The following is a 23,154-nucleotide window of genomic DNA, read 5'->3' on the forward strand; positions in this document are numbered from 1 at the left end:
ACTACTGTGTATCTAAGCCCCCCTCAGCGCATGGCCAAGCCCAAAAATAGGTGCTTGTACTGGGCAGCACAGGCTGGAGTCAGGGGCTAAGGTCCAGAGGGAAAAGTGATGGGGAATCATGTGAAATGAATAGGGAAAAACCAATACAGAGCCAAAACACACAAGATATCTCATTAAAAAAATCAGCTTAGACAGTCTCTCCCTCTCTCTATCCCTCTGTTTCTCTCTCTTTGAATACATGGTTTTCTTTCTCCATCTTTCCCTCACCTCTCTTTCAAAGCCTTTCTAATTCCCTCCATTTCTCTCCCAATCTTATCTCTTTCCTGGTCAATCTCTTTACTCTACTTTGCTGGCTTATTTTCTCTCTCCCTCTCCCTCACACTCCCTCTCCCTCCTCCCACTTTTCACAGCAACAGATACCGCTGATAGCCAGAGTAGAATCCCTCCCCCTCACTATATTTCTCTACAGGAGCCTAATCAGAACCCTTAGGCACTATGTACTGTGTCTCTGTCTGTCATCTAAGTGTCCCTCCTGAGCCCCAGAGAGTCCTGATCAGGCCTGGAGTGGCCTGCCATTACCCCCTGGCTCCCCTCACTGCTACCAGCCTGAGAGGATGGGAGGAGGGGAGGGGGAATACAACCCAGGCCTCCCACCACAAAATGATACTTCAGCCCTGAAGTGCTCAAAGAGAAAGGGCCTAAAGTCAAGAGCTGCTGTTTCAGCCACTAACACACTGTGGCCACCAGCCAGAGGCCCATCACTGGCCCCTTATGATGATAACACATTGTTGTCTGTTTAGCGATAACAATATAGTTCTGCCACTTTACTGTTGCCCTTTAGTTCCAGCTCTGTGCTGGCTACTGAATGGTAGCTTCCCCATGACCAGAGGGCTGAGCCACGTAGAGACAACCCTGCATGTAAACGTGGCTGTGGTTTAATGGGTATGTGATGAGGAGCAACTGGATAGGCCAGACTCCTCTGGGCAGTGTGGGCCTTAGAATTAATGGGATGTTCCTGGTGTGGACATTCACATCACAGACACACACACCAGAAGGGGATTCTACCTCCCGTACCACTACTACCATCCCTCCCATCACATGTTTGATAACCAAGGCTACCCACAAACCCTAACAGCAAGGCCTGTCTGTGTCTGAACTCTTGCGTCATTGTGCTTAGTTACATTCAAGCGGAAAGACCATTCTCTCAAGCCACCCCCGCTACAAATCCAAGGCCTTTGTGCAGTCACGCTCCCTCGCTGTAAAACAAGCCCAATTTGTTATTCCCCGTGGCAGAGCACAGGGAGGCTGCTATCAGACAGCGTGGTGCTGTTGTTGTGATAGAACCCAGAGCAGGAAAACAATAATGAGGGGGAATATCAACAGGCTGCTCCGCTTTAACCTCTCACTGCTTCAAAAAGACCAATAACCAATGAAAGAACTGTTCTCCCTATCTCAATCATTACATGGAAATTCCATTATTCACTCACTGAAGAGAGGACATCAGTGAATATTATGGATTAGCTGTTCTGCTGTATATGTTTTAGTTGTGATGCTCTCTAGGAATGTTGTACATTCCTGGGGGAAAAGGGCAAGTACACAATCAATACATCTACGCTATTGCAGATAGTACTACTTGATGTATTGGCATCCAAGACTCTTCCAGTAGCAGGTTGACATTTATTGTCATGAATCTTGCCCTGAAGGCAGAACTGAGCGATTTCCGATAGATGGGCTAGCTTTTAGATCTTAATTTAAAGTTAGGGTTAGCAGTGTGGTTAAGGTAAGTGTTAAGGTTAGGGTTAGATTAAAAATCAGATTTTATGACTTTGTGTCTGTGCCAGCTAGTGACCAATCTGCAGAGCTGCCTCCAGGGCAAGCTTCATGAATATAAATGCCAACCTGCCTTCCAGTAGGTGGGTTATGTGTAACAGAATTCCCAGTTATCTACAAGGGATACACTCCAAAAAATGGTGGGTTAAAAACAACCCAATTTGGGTTGTTTGGTAACCCAGCGCAGGTAACCCAGTCTTCTGATCTGACCGGCTGTCCCATATCTCAACAACCCAGCATCAACAACCCAATCTTTCTGTTTTTAAAGACAACAACCCAACTGAGTGACCCAATACCCCCCACCTCAAAGAGTTAACTCAATTAAGGCTCTGCTTGATGTTTCACAACCTGAGGCTCCGACTGAGTAAAGCTCCTCTATTCTTTCATGCATCATGACTGACAACTTTACAAAGCGATAAATCAATCACTGATCACACACGCACACACACACACACACACACACACATATGTACGGGCACGCGCGCACACACATACACACACACCACATTCAAAAGTGCATGGCTAAAGCTGTTTCCCTGTTGGCTGCTGTTGCTAGCTACCAAAGGCAGCCCTTAATTCCTTCCAATCACAACTACAAAGGCCAATCTCTCTACCCAGAGAGAGATCCAGCAGGATAAAAGTGATTGCCTGGAACCATTCACACACCACCACATACTCTCCACTCCAGCAACAAAACACACAAACACACACCCGGCGCTTGCGCACACACAGGCATGCAAGCATCCACATACGCATTAACACAGGCACACAAATGCTCTCACACACACACACACGCGCATGCACGGTGCACACACAAACACACACAAGGCTGTTTAATGTTTGTCAGTTTTCATTTCCTAGCTTATGGCCGTACCAAGGCATATAGAAAATTCAATCATGGAAAATAAGTCTACTTTTATTTGCTATCCCTTTCTTTCCTCTTTATTGATAATAAAAAAATGTGTTTGTGTCACCAATGTTTAATGGAAAATTGCATCCATGCCTCTTCCTTCCTTACTTCAATTCATTTTATATTTTCACTTTATCACAGTAAAGAATGGAACAGTGTGTTAAGAGACATATTTGAGGGTGGTCAGAGGGAGTGAATGCATGTTACTGGTTGCTGGTTCTGCTGCTACCATGATGACAACCACTTAGCAGAAAGGCCTGCTATAACTGAATATGTGTTTTGCCTAATGAACTGAAATCTGTCACATCCAAAGCTGCATCCACTGCAACAACCAAAAATTCAGGGGGAAAGTGAAACCATCAGAATAATGAGCGAGAAGCTTGTCTATTCCTTCTGGACATTTCCCGTTCACGCCTGACTCTGTGGCAAGGCCGATCCTGATGCATTCTGGGTAATACTTGTATAGAAAAATCTCTCACTTGAATTCTTGTAGGTGTTGGAAAGGTAGGAATGTGATTAGGTACTGTTTACCTGGTACAATAGATGGAGAACTGGAACAGAAAGACTGGTGGCTATTCTCTCCAACATTTAGTGTGGTGTGTGTGCTGTACGATTAATCATATACCTCAGTGATACAGGTTTCAGGCTTGAGGGCAAAGATCATATGACCATACAGGTTACATCATCTTAAATGGTGGCTGTTTTGAGGTCTATAAACTAGCAGGAGGAGAGGAAAGAGAAAGAGAGGGGATGATAGGGCGATGAGTTCTCCTCATTACCTTCCCCTGAGGGCTCTGACAGTCCTAAAGAGTGGGAGACAAAGAGACCAGTGTACCCTGCTCATCAGTATCTGCGCACAAGCAAAATAAATATTAATCACTTCTATGTGGGACTGCGGCGCCAACCGCCCACCACTTGGGGACGCTGAGGAAATCTGAGCGTGAGAAATGAGTCTGTCAGGACCCATTTCTGTGGCACAACTCAGCGACCACGTCCTCCCACCACCAAGAGGCATTCAAGAGTGAGAAACACCCTCCCTACCTCCCTAAATCTCCCCCTCCTCTCCATCAGCACTAGGGAGAGCATATTAATTTCCAGCTAAGTGTGTTTGTGTGCACAGCAGCTCAAGACTGTGTGTGCTGCTGGGTCTGGTGCTGGTGTTGATACAGAGAAGATTGATGGAAGACTAGGGGACTTTGGCCTTTCAGAGAGGCCTTTCAGAGAGAGGGGGGGTGCTGAGGTTAAATTCAGTGACCGAATGCTGCTGGGCTGCCTTGACTCCAGCTAAATAAAGACTCAAAGCCACTAGCTTTAAATGAGCAGGCATAGTGCTGCAACCTTCAGGCTGAGCATCAAGAAAACAGCTTGGTAAACAGAACATTAAGACAATAAACCAACTTTCCTTCTTCATGGTGACAGGTCCAGGAAGCACACATCAACTGGATGAAGAGATGAAGACAGAGCTGACACATAGAGAAGCTAAAATAATACGGAGTGTGTTGATGAAATATCATCTCTCTTCTTGTTTAGCTGAAAAGCTTAGTTTCAACATAGTCATATCCAATGGGCACAGCTATATCCAATGTGTACAACAGGTGTAGTACACTTATCATGTGGACTTACAGTAAGTCCTAAAAACCAAAGTGGTAGGACAAGATAGGATGTAGAACACAGGGCAGTGTCACAGACCGAAGGCTAAAACTGATGTCACTGCTGCTTCATCTCTCAGTGAAGGTGACCGGTATTGCCTCAGGGGACAGATGAGACGTTTTGCAACAAGTAGTCAGCTATTGCACTATGCATTGAGGTGGACTGGGGACCTCCTGCCATATGCCTTGAGGTTGGACCCCCAGCTGGGATCTAACGACCTTAAAAACTCAGTCTAGCCTTACGACACTGGGGGCCTATCGAGATGTCACATCAAACTATATCCTTGTCTTAAACATTAGATTGTGAAAATGTTAGTTAGAGAGGTAGAGCTTTAGTTTGCGATCATCAGAGAGCCGTTCTGTGTCTGAGGCTGAGCTCCTGACCCCTAAGTGCCCTCTGAGTGAGCTGGCAGTCTGGCGGTATGCTGGGGGGGATGCAGCTGTTGGTCAGACACTACATGCCCATTACGTTCCTGTCAATAACTTCCCCTGGGGTGTGAAGAGAGAACACCACACTACAGAAGGTGAATTTTCCATGAGGCAGCCAAGCAGAGCCAAGTCAGCACAGCCCAGAGAGGTCAGACACAGCAGAGAGGGAGGGAAACATGATGAGATGTGATGAGATCTATTTAAATACAAAATGCTAGTCAGGACAGGAAAGTGACTGTGATATAAAGTGTCTCTTTCAACCTTTCAGTTAGATTTTTTGACATGAAAAGTGACACTGTCAACTCGACAAAGTCAAGAGAGAACTGAAACCTCCAAATGAAAGTATCTCCCAATTGTGGAGTAGCATAGCAATACCCACTGAACACAGAGAGGAGTTTGAAACCAGCAGCTTTTAATACTGAACTCTGTCAGCACCTGCTGGCTTTCTGTCCGACACTCCCACCCGCTACCGCAAGAACTGGTCCGAACCCAACCACAGTCCCGCAATGTTATTTTAGGCATATGTGACACAGCTCACTTGCCAGCCATGGTCGTAGCGATTTTGCACCCTATAGGCAATATCAAAATGTGACCCATTCTATTAAGCTATCGGTATTACTACACGTAGTTTCAAGAGAGCAGAGTTGGAGAGAATTTATTTTGAGCTTTTAGGAGTGGGACGATTTTCAGACGGCGACAAATACGGGTGATCAATATTTATTTGTAGGCAATGTAGTAAACTATAGCCTAATCATATTTAGGAAGTACACTGCCTCGTGTTTCTCGGCCCATGCATCGGCTATCGCCTACTCTATTTAACTGAGACCACAAGCGCACCTAATCTCGCAGGTATGGCTACTGAACTTGAAGCAGCAAGAATGATGACAGCGGACACTTGCACTTTCCCTTGAGCTACGTTTTGCATATATGTAGGATTTAGCCTTCCTTTTAGGAGGACGTTTTGCAGGAAGAGAGGAATACACGTGTAATGAAAATTTATTGAAAATTAAAAAGTGCCACGCTCTCTCACCATGGTAGCCTGTCCACGTGTTTTCCTTTCCAATGATAATCGAATGTTTCGATTGCACCTCGACTCACGTTGGTTGAGCACCCTCCACTTCCTCCATTATCAGTATGTATTTACAGTGTCAGACACTGTAGTAAACTATTGCCTAATCATAGTTAAGTTAATTTCCTTGGAAAGATAACCGCTGTCTGATGTCCCGCCCATGCATAGGCAGCCTACAGCCTACTATTTCATTGAGACCACACGTATACTAGGCACACTTGATCTCACACGCTAGGAGAGGAGCGGTAGGCTACTGAAGTTGAAGCAGCGAATTCTGAGTTTGTGAATAATGTGACAAATATGTGCTTTTAACACAATAGGTAGTCCTAGGCTAATCCATACAAATAAGAAAGACAACCGCTTCCAAATAATCTTTGGAACAAAACAAATGTTTAATCCCAAAGTCGTCTGTCTGAACGCCCGCTCCCATCCACAGCATGAAAAGGGCTGATGCCACAATGATCTCTGTCGGAACCCACAGCCCTAACTCCAAGTACAAAACAGGATGAAATGACATACCGACTTCAATAATGTGAGGTCTCAGGAAACATACATGACAACCGGTTGTTATGGTGGGCTTGGTAGCCTGCCTGTTTTGTACAGCCTCTCTACTATACACAATACACACAGTAAAGAACAAACGCACTCATTTGATGCAAAAAGCACTTTAGTTGTGAGAAACGTAGCACTACCATGTAGACTCTCAGAGAGGGTTAGCGACTGCAGCAGAACATGTGTGAGGGAAAGTGAACATAGTAAATGTGCTGGGACAGGAGGGTTCACCAGGCAATAAATCATCAGACAGTGCATGCTAGTTTAAGCATGTCTGCTACACACCACACTAGGCTTTTAATGACCGTGGGTTCTCTTACTGGTGAGATAACACAGACAGGGTCTGTGACCCACGAGATAACCAGCGACACAGGAGCCAAAAGTGCATGGACTCCCAATACAAGTCAAGAACTACTGAACAGATTGACTTGACGAAATGGTTATGATTTGATTGCCCCAAAACTCTATTGGTATCATCAATACTGCATTATAAATTAGAGCTGGTAGATTAGAATACTGTAAACGGAGGGGAACATGAATCACTCAGTAATGACTATGGTGCTGACAGGCAGTATATTTCCAGCGGTGTTAGACAGACAGAAGCTTTTATTTAAGGAACTGGAGTCCTTCCCACTGTCTGCTTAGAGCTTAGTGAGTCATAATGCTAGCCTGCCATGTGCTGAGTGAGTCTGACCATGATATGTTATGAAGGTTAACATTCACAGTGATTTGGCACTTGGCTGTCTGTTTGCCTGTGTTAAATACTCTGGGCAGTCTGTGTGACATTTACATTTGGAAATCATTGAGTGGATGATGAACAGGACATTTCCTCCAGAGCCACACCTTACTTCTCTTCTGATTCCATTAGCACTGTGATGCACCAAATTATCTCACATCGATTCAGCTCTCTCACAATAGGATAAACATTCAGCAGAGTCGCTGTCGCAAATATCAACACACTCTCAACACACAGCAAAACACTGTCAACACACCCATGTGTGTTGTCACTGGGTGTATGCCTGTGTGTGTGTGTATAGGTGTGTGTGTGTGTGTGTGTGTGTGTGCGTGCGTGTGTATGCGTGTTTTTACGAATGCTATTTTTCTTTGTATTATAATTTGTTTACTCTGCATTGTTGGGAAGGACTCATAAGCACACATTTCACGGTAAGGTTGACACGTTGTATTTGGCGCATGTGACAAATAAAATGGTATTTGATTTTGTGTGTAGATGCAGGGGGTGGTGTTGATGATAGATGTCGGACAGTGCCTCAGTGCGAGAGAGGCCTTCAACAGTGCAACACACTGACAACCAGCCACCCGGTGTGGCTTTAGCTAACCAGCCACCCGTTGTGGCTCTAGCTAACCAGTCCACCGTGTGTGGGTCCACCGCAGCGGAAAATTGTGTCCACCAAAGCGTGCAGGGTGGGGAGAGGATATGACAGCCAAGACATGAAATTCTAATGAAAATCAAATCCAGCCCGCTGGTTCCAGAGAGAAATCTAGACTGCTCGCTGAAACTCCCCACAGATCGGGGCCGTGAAAATCAGATAATGGCATGTGGTTGAAGGTAAATGTATAATGAGCATGCATATGTGTGCTTGCATGTGTGTGTGCTTTGTGTGCGTGTGCATTTCTGTGTGTAGTCTAGTGTGAATATTGAGAGAATGAGTGTTAACCCCATCAGTCCCGAGACCCCAGCAAACATCGTCTTTTCATTTTTCTGACTTTCATTTATCTGACTTTCATTTAGCTTCATGTCCAGCCCTCATACAGTATCTAGCCTCACAATTGAGTGTTTAACCTTTTTTTTTAACGGACAATCAGGGCTACAAGTTAAACGCAAAATGATTTGTATTAAACAGTTGCATTTTAGTTTGATTGACATTGTAGAATAATAGTGAAGACATCAAAACTATTAAATAACCCATATGGAATAATGTAGTAACCAAAAAAGTGTTAAACAAATCAAAAGAGATTTTAGATTTTACATTCTTTAAAGTAGCCACCCTTTGCCTTGATGACAGATTTGGCACACTCTTGGCATTCTCTAAACCAACTTAACATGGAATGCTTTTCCAACAGTCTTGAAAGAGTTTCCACATATGCTGAGCACTTGTTGGCTGCTTTTCCTTCACACTCCAAGTTTCTACCACATTAAGATGGTTGAGAGAATGCCAAGAGTGTAAGGACCAACTCCGGAGAAGAGAAGCAGGTCACAGGAGTTGAACATTTAATGAGGAACAGACATGGAACAAGCCAGGAACAGCGTCAGCATACGGGTAACACAACATATTAACATTAATGCTGAAGCGGGGAACAGAGCAGGGGAATAGACAGATAATGGGGAAGATGGGTGACACCTGGAGGGGGGTGGAGACAATCACAAAGACAGTTGAAAAAGATCAAGGTGTGACAAAGAGTGTGCAAAGCTGTCATCAAGGCAAAGGGTGGCTACTTTGAAGAATCTCAAATATATTTGGATTTGTTTAACACTTTTTGGGTTACGACATGATTCCATATGTGTTATATGATAGTTTTGATGTCTTCACTATTATTTTACAACGTAGAAAATAGTAAAAATACATTTTAAAAACCCTTGAATGAGTAGTTGTGTCCATACTGTTGACTGGTACTGCTCAACGAAAAATCATCTTGGTTGACCAACAGCCTATAGACCAAACAATCTAATTGAGGTCAGCCCTAATTGTGATCCTCACGATTCTATTGATTCTCTATGTGACTCATTTCAGGAATATAGGTGTATGTCGTGCGTTACTACTTCACAGGAGAGCCATTTGAATGTAAACAAAACATTTTTTATCAAAATGTGTTTTTTTTTGTCAGAAATGCCTTCTGGAACTTACCTTAAAATTAAATTAATAAATACATTTGTTAAATTACAAGTCTAGTTGGTTTAGCCACGGAAAAAGACAGGAAGCCATGACTGGCTGAGATAATGACTATCCTACCAATCCTTGACTTTGGCAATGTCATTTACAAATTAGCCTCCAACACTCTACTGAGCAAATTGGATGTGGTCTATCACAGTGCCATCCGTTTTGTCACCAAAGCCCCATATACTACCCACCACTGCGACCTGTATGCTCTCGTTGGCTGGTCCTTGCTACATATTCGTCGCCAAACCCACTGGCTCCAGGTCATCTATAAGTCTTTGCTAGGTATAGCTCCGCCTTATCTCAGCTCACTGGTCACCATAGCAACCCCCACCCGTAGCACACGCTCCAGCAGGTATATTTCACTGGTCATCCCCAAAGCCAACACCTCCTTTGGCCGCCTTTCCTTCCAGTTCTCTGCTGCCAATGACTGGAATGAATTGCAAAAATCACTGAAGTTGGAGACTTTATTCACCCTCACTAACTTTAAGCACCAGCTGTCAGAGCAGCTTACCTTACAGATCGCTGCAGCTGTACACAGCCCATCAGTAAATAGCCCATCCAACCAACTACATACCTCATCCCCATATTTGTTTGAGTGTTTCTGCTGTTTTGCCCACCAGTATTTCTACTTGCACATCCTCATCTGCACATATATCACTCCAGGGTAAATTGCTAAGTTGTAATTAATTCACCACTATTGGCCTATTTATTGCCTTATCTCCTTACTTCATTTGCACACACCGTATACAGATTTTTCTATTGTGTTATTGACTGTACGTTTGTTTATCCCATGTGTAACTAACTCTGTGTTGTTGTTTTTGTCGCACTGCTTTGCTTTGTCTTGGCCAGCTCGCAGTTGTAAATGAGAACTTGTTCTCAACTAGCCTACCTGGTTAAATAAAGGTGAAATAAAATAAAAATAAAAATGGGCTGGACATGTCGAGAGATGAGTTCAGATTTGTCTGCCATGTAGCACGCTTCTGGCTATAACATGAGCTGCTCAGTATGTGTAGGTAATCCTTCTAACACTACTTTTTTTAAAGATCCTCTACACTTTCTGGAGGACCGAGTTTTGAAATCAGTGGAATGTCTGGGCAACCATGACATCCGTGACAAAAAGGGAGAAGCTTTCATCCATGTATTCGGGTAAGAGGCTACATTTTCAGATATTATACATATGGACCATAATGTATTTACAGTTTTATTCACATGTTTTCAAGTACTACTGACAAACAATGCATTTAGATTTTTCCATAGATTGTAATGGACACATATGATGTGTGTAAAATACTTTTTGGAAGGTTGTACTGATTATAGTGAGCTAAGCTATTTGCCAGCTATGTATGGTGCCATGTTTGTTGACATTATACAATGCATTCTGGGTGTCACGTAATCTGTCAGACAAAAGATGTTGTATGAGGTGAAGGAATGGTTCACTCATCGTTCGGGTAAACTTCCGAAAGTGAATGAAGGGAAGTGGATGCTCGTAGACGACACACCCCCATCGACATGCATACTATAAACAGACCAAACTCATCTTGTCTACTCTTATTATCTTTGGTTGATGCAAAAAAAAACAAGCATGGCAGCTTGTGTTAAGTCAATCTTTCCTCAGTTAGCGTTAGAACAAATGTAGCCTACATTTTTCCGGTTTGGATGATTGTGTTATGGTGTAGCTACTTCTGTGAATGTCTGATCATTCCATCCTATAATAAACTCATATGCTAATTGTTGCGTCAATCGAAAATTGACATTCTAAATAAGCGTTCTAATCAAGTGTTCTCATCACACAGGTTTGTACGCAATAGGGACCACTGTAGAATGATCACATCCGTTTGTTGGTACGTGTGAAAAGGTTAAATGGATGGGTTTATTGGGGGGGAGGGGGATATATATATGCTATGGACCACCAGGCTGTCATGCAGCCTGTTGTTTTTGTGTTTATACTTTTGCATAACGACAATGACAAGTTTGATGTCGGATGACAATAGATAGTTCATGATGTCATTGCGACAACTGTCTACAGACATGTCGATAGACATAGTATAAACTAACCTTTAGTCTTTAAATATTTGGATGTTTAGTACACTACTGTACTCACTCTCTTTAGCACATGGCCTCGTGAAAATCCTTAAAAATATGTGTGGGGCTAAGGCTTAAGAGGGTGTGAACGATGCTGAGTGGGTGCAGACAAAGAAGACCTCTCCAGTGCCATTTTCTCAAAAGTGGGGTTACAACTTTCAAAGCAGAATTACTTTCCCATTGTTCCTCAACTATAGTGCATGATATACTATTTTCTAGCTCTGAGTCTGTACTTTTATCCAATGCAAAAAAACACAATTTCCAATTTTGCTACATAAGAGCAAATTGAGCTGGTCAGTCACATTTGTATTGCGATTCAATACTGTGATTCTATTGCGATTCCATGATCCAAACATAATGCTCACCATGTGTCTTCTGCAGAAGGACAAGAGAGAGCCATGAGAAAAATTTAGTTTTGATCAGTCATGGAAATAAAAGTGCTGAAAACAAATTGGCCACCTACTTAAAAAGAAGATGCAAAACAAGATATGAAGGAAAAATACTGGAGGTTTGGTGCAGGTACAACCAACTCGCGCAAAAACAATGTGGCAATATTGTCAAAACGGTACCATATGATAGTTCGTCAAAAATAATACACCAATATGTAACGGTATAGATTTGTTTCCTGATCACTAGTGACAGAGCTGCAATCAGACACCTTTAAATCTTATCTCAACACTAGAACAATAGCTTCCAGTCCCCCCAAAATAGCTATGCAAAGCCACTTAATAACTAACACGCTTTGAGATTTCTATACACCAACAATCACAGCTTCTCTTCTACTTCAGTGGCATAAAATGGTTTCTTTAGAACAGCATTCAAGAGGGATCTTTTTAAATACATATGTCCTTATACTTAGACGTGTTCTGTACACACAAATTAAATGGGCTGGGTTTTATGTGTCAAAATAGGCACAGCAGCTCCCCGTTTCTAATTGCCTATTCTGTTACTATCACATAATGTTCATATCAAAGTGACGGTCATTGGTCATACAATCTTCAAAGGGATTCTTTGCCTTTCTCATGTCTGATGGAATGTAATTACAGTAAGATGCTACATGATGGAAGTGATACTACACATCAAACATTGTACAGGTTACAAAACAAAGTACAGTGTGTATCATAAGTATTCACCCCTTGGAGTTATTTACATTTGATTGTGTTACAAAGTGGGATTAAAATGTATTTAATTGTAATTAATCGTCAACAATCTACACAAAATACTCTGTAATGTCAAAGTGGAATAGAAATTATAGATATTTTTTAAGATGAATGAAAAAAAAAATAATGTCAATGTCAAGGATACCCATACCATAATGCAGCCACCACCATGCTTGAAAATAAGGAGGCAGTTGCTCAGTGATGTGTTGTGTTGTTTTTGCCCCAAACATAAGGCTTTGCATTTAAGCTAAAAATTGTATTACTTTAGTGCCTTGCTGCCTACAATGGTGTAAAGTACTTAAGTAAAAATATTTGAAAGTACTACTTAAGTAGTTTTTTTTACTATTTATATTTTTTACTAATTTTACTTTTACCTCACTACATTCCTGAAGAAAATGATGTACTGCATACATTTTCCCTGACACTCAAAATTACTCATTATATTTTGAATGATTAACAGGACAAGAAAATGGTCTAATTCACACACTAAACACATGCTTCCATTTGTAAATGATGTCTGAGTGTTGGAGCGTGCCCCTTGCCATCTGTAAATAAAAATTAAAAATTAAATTATGCTTAATATAAGAAATTTGAAAATATTTATACATTTACTTTTGATACTTAAGTATATTTTTGCTATAACATTTACTTTTGATACTTAAGTCTATTTAAAACTAAATACTTTAAAAATGTTACTCAAGTAGAATTTTTCTTTTTCTCAAGTATGACAATTGTCTACTTTTTCCTCCACTGGTTGTTTACAGATGCATGTTTTGGAATTGTATTCGTATATTTGTAATCTATTTTCACTCTGTCATTTAAGTCATTATTGTGGAGTCACTACAATGTTTTTGATCAATCCTCAGTTTTCTCCGATCACAGCTGTTCCCGTAGCTGTTTTAAAATCACCAATGACCTCATGACCTCATGGTGACATCCTGCCCTGCAGCTCAGTTCAGAAGGACGACCGTATCTTTGATGTGTCTGGGTGGTTTAATACATCATCCACAGCATAATATAATTAAGCAATAAGGTACAAGGAGGTGTGGTATATGGCCAATATAACACGGCTAAGGACTGTTCTTTGCATGACGCAACGCGGAGTGCCTGGATAGAGCCCTTAGCCGTGGTATATTGGCCATATACCACAAACCCAGGTGCCTTATTGCTATTATGAACTGGTTACAAACGTATACCTGTGGTATATGGTCTGATATACCACGGCTGTCAGCCAATCAGCATTAAGGGCTCAAACCACCCAATTTATAATGCTAATTTGACCATGCTTAAAGAGATATTGAATGTCTGATTTGTTATTGTTACCCAGCTACCAATTACTGCCCTTCTTTATGAGGCTTTCAAAAAGCTCCCTGGTCTTTGTAGTTGAATATGTGCTTGATATTCAATACTTGACTGAGGGACCTTTCAGATGTTGTATGTATGGGGGAAAGAGGAAGCGGTAGTCATTCAAAAATCATGTCAACCCCTATTATTTCATAGGTCCATTTCATTTATGTGATTTGTTAAGCCACTTTTTTTTAAGCCTAAACAAAGGGGGTGAGTACTTATGCAATGGCTATGTTTTAGTTATTTAATTTGAAAACGTTTATAGAATATATTATTTTCTTTTCACTATGACATTATTATTATTATTATTATAAAACAAATATTAAAAAACGTATTTACAATGACGGCCTACCCCGGCCAAACCTTCCCCTAACCTGGACGATGCTGAACCAATTGTGTGCCGCCCAATGGGACTCCCAATCATGGCCAGTTGTGATACAGCCCGCAATCAAACCGGGGTCTGTAGTGATGCCTCTAGCACTACGATGCAGCGCCTTAGACCGCTGCGCCACTCGGGAGCCATGGAGAATCTTGTATAGATCAATAACAAAAAAAATCACATTAAATCTATTTTAATCCCACTTTGTAATGCAAATAAATGTGAAAAAATACTAGGTGGGGTGAATACTTATGATACCCACTGTATATGGTGGATGATGACTATGGTATGGAAAAGATCATTGGCAACCCATCATTTCAGACTGCATTACACAACCACCAAACCCTTAAAAGAGGATATTAATTGGATCTAAATTAAATCAATTTAACTTCCAGCCCCCAGTCAAAGGCAGACTAAAGTACTGGCTCACTCATTCCACCACACGATGACATCAAAAGCAATAAAAGGGGAAAGCTATTCTAATTGCCTGCAAGCGACCTCCTTACCAATATAGTGTGTTTGTATGCTCTATTTCCTAGTCCTCCAACGGCAACTCACTACTGACAGCCAAGTTCACATGTTTAATCTCCAATCTGCTTTGGCAAAGCATTTTCGAAAACACACACTTCAAACAATGGGGCTGGGTAGGTAGGCAGATCTGAAGAGCATTGTCCCGGTCTCCATCCCAATAGGATATCTGGCTCCATGTCGCCATCTTGCAGTCCAGGGGAAGTACTGCGGTTGTCGGGGTGGAGGCAGGTTGATTGATTCCCTCTCTCCCAGATGTGACATTCTGCTCACACCTTCTGATGTGGATTACAGAAGATGAAAGGCAACAGGCGGACTAGCGAGCAGGGGGGAGAGCACGAGACAGGGGTGAAAAAGGACCACCTCTCTCTGAAGAGAGCCATGGCCTCTAATGTCTCCACTGGTTACCACCCTCTCGCTGAGCTGGAAGGGTGGCAGGGAAAGGGCATAATGGGCTACATTCAGAACAAGTGTTCCATTTGGCTTGTTCCAAGAGACTGCTGTAATGCTAGGCCACATTGAAATGGCACAGAGAGTTCAGCCCCTCAGAGATGCACTGGCTGGGGACAGAGTCATAAAATCACAGGTACAGAGTTAGAGAGGCAGAGGAATAGAGAAGTGAAAAGGTGAGTATGTAAAAAGTTTGCTCCAGTGAAAGTGCAGCAATCAGCGGGAGTGTGACACACACACACACACACACACACACACACACAGCACTCATCATAAATCAGGGAGATGCAGATCTCTCTCTGCCTCCCACTTATCTTCCCCCCTGTCATCCATCATTCCCATCGCCATGCGTCCACACACACCTCCCCATCCAGAGGGAAGCGCTTCTCCTTGTTAAGAACCAAAGTCATCATCACGCCACTCATTAGTATTTCACAACCCTTTTAATACAGCGGGGATAGTGCGGCAGGGTAGCCTAGTGGTTAGAGCGTTGGACTAGTAACCGGAAGGTTGCAAGTTCAAATCCCCGAGCTGTCGTTCTGCCCCTGAACAAGGCAGTTAACCCACTGTTCCTAGGCCGTCATTGAAAATAAGAATTTGTTCTTAACTGACTTGCCTAGTTAAATAAAGGTCAAATACAGTGCACCGTTTATATGCACCCCCCCCCCGTATTATACACTGTATAGTACAGCGGGGGCACTCACGCTCTCTCTCAATACCTCTTTCAAATCCCCGAGCTGTCGTTCTGCCCCTGAACAAGGCAGTTAACCCACTGTTCCTAGGCCGTCATTGAAAATAAGAATTTGTTCTTAACTGACTTGCCTAGTTAAATAAAGGTAAAATACAGTGCACCGTTTATACGCACCCCCCCGTATTATACACTGTATAATACGGGGGGGATAGTACAGCGGGGGCACTCACGCTCTCTCTCTCTCAATACCTTACTACACACTACGGGGGGATAGTGCACTGTATAATACAGGGGGGGATAGTGCACTGTATAATTAATGGGGGATAGTGCACTGTATAATACAGGGGGGATAGTGCACTGTATAATACAGGGGGGAATAGTGCACTGTATAATACAGGGGGGATAGTGCACCGTATAATACAGCGGGGATAGTGCACTGTATAATACAGGGGGGATAGTACAGCGTATAATACAGGGGGGATAGTACAGCGTATAATACAGGGGGGATAGTACAGCGTATAATACAGGGGGGATAGTACAGCGTATAATACAGGGGGGATAGTACAGCGTATAATACAGGGGGGATAGTACAGCGTATAATACAGTGTAAGCAGCTCCATATTACCATGCCTCATGTAGCGTCTTTCTCATCTTTCAGCAGGCTGGTCTGTCTGGCTCCCACAGAGCCTGCTGAGTAGATGATGCTTGCCCAGGGTTCAGCAGCACTCACATACCAGCTCTCTCTCTCTCAATACCTTACTACACACTGATAGATCATTACCATCTCCTATAGTCTCAGCCTCACAGACACACGCAGCAGCTCTTACTTATACAACGGGATGGAATCATCACAGACAGAGGACACAGGAACACAGCCTTATAATGAGCATGTGCTCTGTCACCCCCCATACACATAGACACAAATTAATGTGTGCATCTCTGACTGGGATGTGTTCTGTCTGTGTTGTTGGTGAATTTGAATGGGAGGCAGGAAAAACAGAGAGAGAGTGTGAGTCGTGAGTACTCATGAATACATGTTTTAAATGTGAGAGAATGAGGGAGCAGAGAGAGAATGGAGAAAGAGAGAGAGTGATACAGACAGAGTCTGGCATGGAAACAGAGACTGCCTGCTAGCAGTGCAGTATGCTCAGCCTCAGACAGTCACTGGTTCCCTTTCTCTCTGGCTGCCTGGCTGTTTCTGTTTGTACTGAGGATTTGGGAGTCCCGGGCTTTGCAGCTCTTCCCCAGCAATTATCTGCCTGACGGAAGGATGACAGCAAACAGACGAAGAGATGAAGACATCGTGGAAACAGGGTGACGCCATCCCACTGCCATCTCCCCTCCTCCTCCACTTTACTCTGCTCTGCTGTGTGTGTGTGTGTGTGTGTGTGTGTGTGTGTTGGTTCTTCTTTCCTTGTGTGGACCTAAACTCCCCAAACGTCCCCACAAGGATAGTAAAACAAGAACAAAGGCTATTTTAAGCTTAGGGGTTAGGTTTAGAGTTACGGGTACAATTAGGGTTAGGGGTACAATTAGGGTTAGGGGTACAATTAGGGTTAGAGTTACAATTAGGGTTAGGGGTACAATTAGCGTTAGGGGTAAAATTGTGTTTAGGGGTACAATTAGGGTTAGGGGTACAATTAGGGTTAGGGGTACAATTAGGGTTAGGGGTAATGGTAAGGAGTTAGATTTAGGGTTACTGTTATGGTTAGGAGTTAGGTTTAGGGTTTGGGTTATGGGTTAAGGTTAGGGTTAGGGAAAATAGGATTTTTTTTATGGAAGTTAATTTTGGTGCCCACTGGGATAGTGTGTGTGTGATTGTGCATGTGTGTGCTCATAACATAAATACAGCCAAACACTGTCTGCCAGTTCACAAGGTTCTCTTTCTCTCTCTACACTAACACAGGCACACAAACAAGCCATTATTTCATTTGCCCATGACAGAAACCTTTTCAGTTGTCACATTCATTGAATTTATATCCATTGGCATTTTGTATAATTAGGCTACAGCAGGCCGATATTAAACCTGGATACATTCAAATGGAGAGCTCTCTGTTTGGGGACATACACTATTTACTCTAATTATCAGAGTTTCCTGGCCGGGAAAACATCCCCCTCCAGTCCTACCTTGCAGTCCTCTACCCCTCCATTCCATGAGAGCTAAATTGCTTTGCTCCAGGCAGAGAAGATATGGATGGTTCACTTTCCCACAAGGTCAAACCCTCCGTGAACAGAGTTAAGACCTTACAGTCCATTAAAGTGAACCGCTGAACCACAATCATCAGGGGAGAGAGCACTGGAGATCTGCTCGCTCCCTGCTTCGCTTAGTCTTCCATTAAGACAGTGTGTGTGTGTGCGTGCGTGCGTGTGTGCGTGTGTGTGTGTGTGCGTGAGTGTGTGCGTGCGTGTGTGTGTGCATGTGTGCGTGCGTGTGTGCGTGCGTGTGTGCGTGTGTGTGTGTATGCGTGCGTGTGTGCGTGCGTGTGTGTATGCGTGCGTGTGTGCGTGCGTGTGTGCATTCACGCAGGTGCATTTCCGTCAGCATCATCATTTCCAGGAAGCTTTTACTCCAGTATGGCTGCCATCAATAACAGCTACACCCAAATAAACTCTTAAGAGCTCTCCAACGTCTCTAACATCACAGGGTTGGCTCTCTCCTTTTATACCTTCCCTTCATTACACCACTGGGGAGCAAGACTTTCAACCCTCCAACGGCTAATGCCTCACTAATCACTCAGTACTACTGGACACGCAGCTCATCCGTGACATGTAGGAGGATGCTGGGGTCAGGCCACCTGACCTGTGTGTTCATGGCCCAGGGCTGATGACGTGATAACAGCCTGTTTTGGTGTTCATCTGTAACCCAGTCAAAACAAATAGATCTGGGGGTGAGAGATCTGCAATTAGGAGAATCATCAGGTCCATGGCTGACCTTGGGTGAAGTGCTGCACCCCTCACAAGTTGAGAGAGAGAGAGAGAGGGAGAGAGAGAGAGCGAGAGAGAGAGAGGGAGAGGGAGAGGGAGAGGGAGAGAATGTGAAAGCCATCAGCACTAATGACTGGCTTCCCTCATTGGACTTATTGTGATCCTTCACCAGACATAATTAACACTAGGAAATACAAAGCTCCTCAAAACACCAAACATCAGATACAGAATGTTGGGAGGAATGTGGTTTAGCCTGCTCTGTATCCAAAACGTCTCCCAAACTTTAAGGTTCAATGTAAAAGTAGGCTAAAGGGTTAATTGAGGGCATGGCTAGGAATTGTGTGTGTGGGGAAGGGAGGGATGAGTTTATACCTTTTGGCTTAGCTAAGCTTGATAAGATCACTAAAACAGAGATGTTTTCTACCTCTGAGCACTCGCCTCAGTAGGGCTAAGATTTATATTCTCAGCAAATCAAATTTGCTTGTGTGCATTTAGAATTTTGGCAGTGATATGACCGTATGTGTCTTTGTGTTTATGTGTGTGTTTGTGTGTGTGTGTGTTTGTCTAACTGGCCACGGGCAGGCAGTGGGGTGTGTGTGTAGTCCCCTGTCCCTGCACCTGCTGCTGCAGTAATAAATGGAGTTGACATGCAGCCATGGCTGTGTCCCTTCTCTTTGATACTGCTGGATCAGTGGAGTGAGCCGTGGGCTAGAGGAGAGGAGGGTCACTGAGGTGGGCACTCCTGTTTGTCTGTTTTCAGGCACCAAGGTAACGCTCGCTCTCCCATTCCCCCTTGAACGGTCACTTTAACATTCCCCTGGACTCCATGACCTTAAAGGACCCTGCCAACACCCCCCTGTCACACTCACACTGCAGGGCGGCTTAGAGGGGACTTTAACAGTCTGTTGACCACCAGGCCCATAAACGTCCAGAGTAACAAATCTATCTTCCCGGCCGAGCTCGCTGACTGACTCCCAGGTATTAGCGGAGAAGAAAATAACTACTGCCTGTATTGCAGTCATCTTACAGAAGAGAGGCCCATCACTTTCTTGTCCTTTATCTTTCCCTTTTCATTCCCTAAAACCACCTGCACAGTGCACTGTGCTGAGCCTTTTGAGGAAATACTTAGATAAGTCTATAAAATAAACAGTCTCCAGGTCCACAAGACTGCTTTAGAGAAAAATAGGTAAAAAAAAGGAAGCGAGAAAAGGAGAGCCAGAGACAGGGAGAAACGCAGAGAGAGAGATAGAGAAATATTGGCACCTGCACCTCCCGGCTGTGGTGTTCTTATTCTGAATCATCGCTGAGGCTCTCAACTGCTTAGCGTTTCATTTCAAATACAGGGATTTATGGGGGGCACAGCAGCAGCTTATTCTGGAGGCAAACTTGGCGCCCTACCTGGGCTGCTTGCTATAAATAACAGTGGTTCACTTGATCACACACAGAGTGTACAGTAATATACTGATATTGGCCTGTATTCAGTGGGTTATAGACAGATTAACATGGGATAGTACACATGGGATAACAGGACATGGTAGAGGCATAGGGTACAGCTATAAGAACTTGGATGTAAGTTGTGTTGATCTGACATTTGGGCCAACAGAGAGCCAGACAACTCTGGCAGTAACAGTCTGGGACACATTCTCTCCAGATGCAGCAGGAATGAACTTTTATTTCTCCTTCATTTACATGTAGAACCCAGCACCCGATTAACTCTATTTATTAATCTAACAATGTATGCTTATTTCTGCCATTTTAGCCAGACATCAGTGGAAATAAATGCAGTGCAAGTTTAGCAGCAGTACAAAACGGAGTCTGTTTGGTAGCCTGAGAATGCAGCTACTCAGAGCAGAAGTTGAGTTATAAACATCTGGGCTCCAACACACAATAATAACCATGTCATCTATCAACACTAATAAATATGAAAAGTAAAGCTACCAATCGTGATGGTCAAAATTCGGAGGAAAAGCCGGCCATTAATTCTGCGCCTGTCACTGCTTGCACCTTGCCCTTTTGACGGAGATAGACAACTGGGTGTTCACCGGACAGCGGTCACCTTTGATGCTGCCTACTAGGAATCCAGGTCTCAAACAAGGCAGTTGACAGCACCTGTTGAGTGAACACTTTGTAAAATGTCCCCATGTTTCATATTTTCATTGCGACTTCATTCTGCAATGATGAGCAACAGTAGCCAAGGCTTTGAAAATTGGTCGCCTACTAGGCTGATTTTGCTGTGTCATTATTCAGCTATGTTGCCCTTCAGCACTTAAATAGAGCAAAGTGTGATTGAAGGAGGCATCTGCTCCAAGTTATCAGTCTCTCCAAAGGAATGCCAGATAAGATTGGCAGCGAGCTATCTGAGCAAGTATAGCCTACATTAGAGGCGGCTGTCAAAAGGAAACGGAGAGGGGAAATAAATACAAGAAAATGCATCTAAATTGCATTCCTAGCGTCCAATACCACCCTGGCCTTATTATTCAAGTTAGACACTGACTGCTTCAGTTATACTCTCAGAGAGCTCAAGAGCTGCCTGCCATGTGAATCCTCCCCTCACACCGTTCGTTCACCCACATGAACACAGACAGAGCCAAAGAAACGCTCAACTTTGTAGCTGAGCGGAATATAGATGTGACTGGAGACAAATGTTCGGCCGTGATTTGCACATAGCTCCACACATTACCCCCAATGTCCTTAATGGACGGCTAAATGTGAACGGCATCTCTAAACTGAATGTCTGACCACTGCAGATTAATGCCAAACTCGACACTCACTCCCCAAAACGACTAGGTGCCGCAAATGCTACATGTAAATCATTGGCAGTCTTATTCCTCGACTGCTTCCCAATCATATATTTCGTGCTATTAAGTTACTGTACGATTCACCGTTCTGAAATGATATTGGCTTAATGTATTTTATTTTATATTTAGGTTTCATTCAATCTATGTAGACAAGCATGCAATATCGTTGGCTATGCAATGCAAATATACATTGCCCCCTTGCAGTTAGTTAAGTGCATGTTAAAGACTGGAATATAAATCATTGATGAACAAATGCGGGAGGGAGCTATGCATTGCCACATAAAACGATCCTGCTTACCTGTGAGACGAGGAACACAATGAGGATGCGGATGCCAATCTCCATGGTCTCAATTCTCTGGGAATAAATTTCAAAACAAGGTACAGGTTTGACCAGCTCTGCTCATAATTCCAGAGTCGAACTGCGAGCGTGAGAGTAAAGAGCTTGTCGCGAGCTGCCAACTTCCCAAATAGAACTGCAGCCTCTTGAGCAAAGCATTGGATAGAGGCGCCGCCGAGACCACAACCAATAGATTTATAGGGGGATTCTTTTTTTATACCAGCCGGAATAACGCATCTGTATCAATCTGAAAAAGTATTGGGTCTGATTTGTATTATCTATAGACAATTTACATGGACTGACACACATGCATATGTGTTTGAATATTCAACTAGTAGATGCCCTCAACCTTTTATATATTTTTTTCGATTTGTAAATAATGATATGCCTGCATATCAGATGAGCAAATGCATGTCTCATTATTGAGAGATATCAGTCATTTAAAATGAAAGATCGAGAACATATAACGTATATTAACGTTAAATGTGTTGACATGCACAGTTTCGTGAAATGACGTTATTGAAGAAGCGCTGGCTTCATCATCTCACTATAATGTATTCTAGTTAATTTGGAAATATGTGGGAGTTTGACAGCCCGTCAGAAGTGGCATTTTATTCCCTCAGTCTGCGCGCCTTGAGCCCCGGGGCATGTTTTTTTTCCGAGGGCGCGAGATGAAATCGTGGCAGCGGAGAGTAGCGTTTGGGTGGAAAATACTGCCTCTCAACGCTATTCACCGGGAGCCCCAGAAAAACGGATGGTTGCTGTGACCTCACTTTGGTAAATCGAACACATTTAAGTTCAGAACAAATATGACTTCTTTAACAAAGAATGTGTTCTTTACCTCTAGGCTAGAAAAAAGAATAGGATTTGATGGGTCTTATAGCCTGTGGCCCTATGCTATGGCACTTGCTCTCTTCCAATACGCAGGTGCGTTGGGTAAATAAGAATTCCCTATCGATAGTAGCAAGCAATCCCTCTCTCTCTCACCTTCTCTCCTCTCTGTATTTCTGTATTTCTCTCTCTCCCTCCCCTCTCTCTCTCGCACACACTCACTCACTCACTCACTCAGATGTTATCAGGGGAAGTAGTGAGTGAGTGAGTTGCTGTACTATGATGTGGTC

At 43.3% G+C, this 23,154-nt stretch overlaps 1 protein-coding gene across 2 annotated transcripts in view; it reads right to left on the reverse strand.

The window, feature by feature from the left end:
- cdh13 (cadherin 13, H-cadherin (heart)) overlaps positions 1-22,185 on the reverse strand; it is a 526,708-nt gene extending 504,523 nt beyond the window's left edge. For both annotated transcript variants that reach the window (XM_036954055.1, XM_036954048.1), the window contains exon 1: positions 21,995-22,185. In XM_036954055.1, the coding sequence (XP_036809950.1) occupies positions 21,995-22,039 (45 nt within the window). In that variant the 5' untranslated portion in view covers positions 22,040-22,185. The remainder of the gene's footprint in view (positions 1-21,994) is intronic.
- Between the last annotated feature and the right edge of the window lie 969 nt (positions 22,186-23,154).

Source organism: Oncorhynchus mykiss, chromosome 2 (assembly GCF_013265735.2).
Source record: "Oncorhynchus mykiss isolate Arlee chromosome 2, USDA_OmykA_1.1, whole genome shotgun sequence".
In the NCBI taxonomy this organism is placed as follows: domain Eukaryota; kingdom Metazoa; phylum Chordata; class Actinopteri; order Salmoniformes; family Salmonidae; genus Oncorhynchus; species Oncorhynchus mykiss.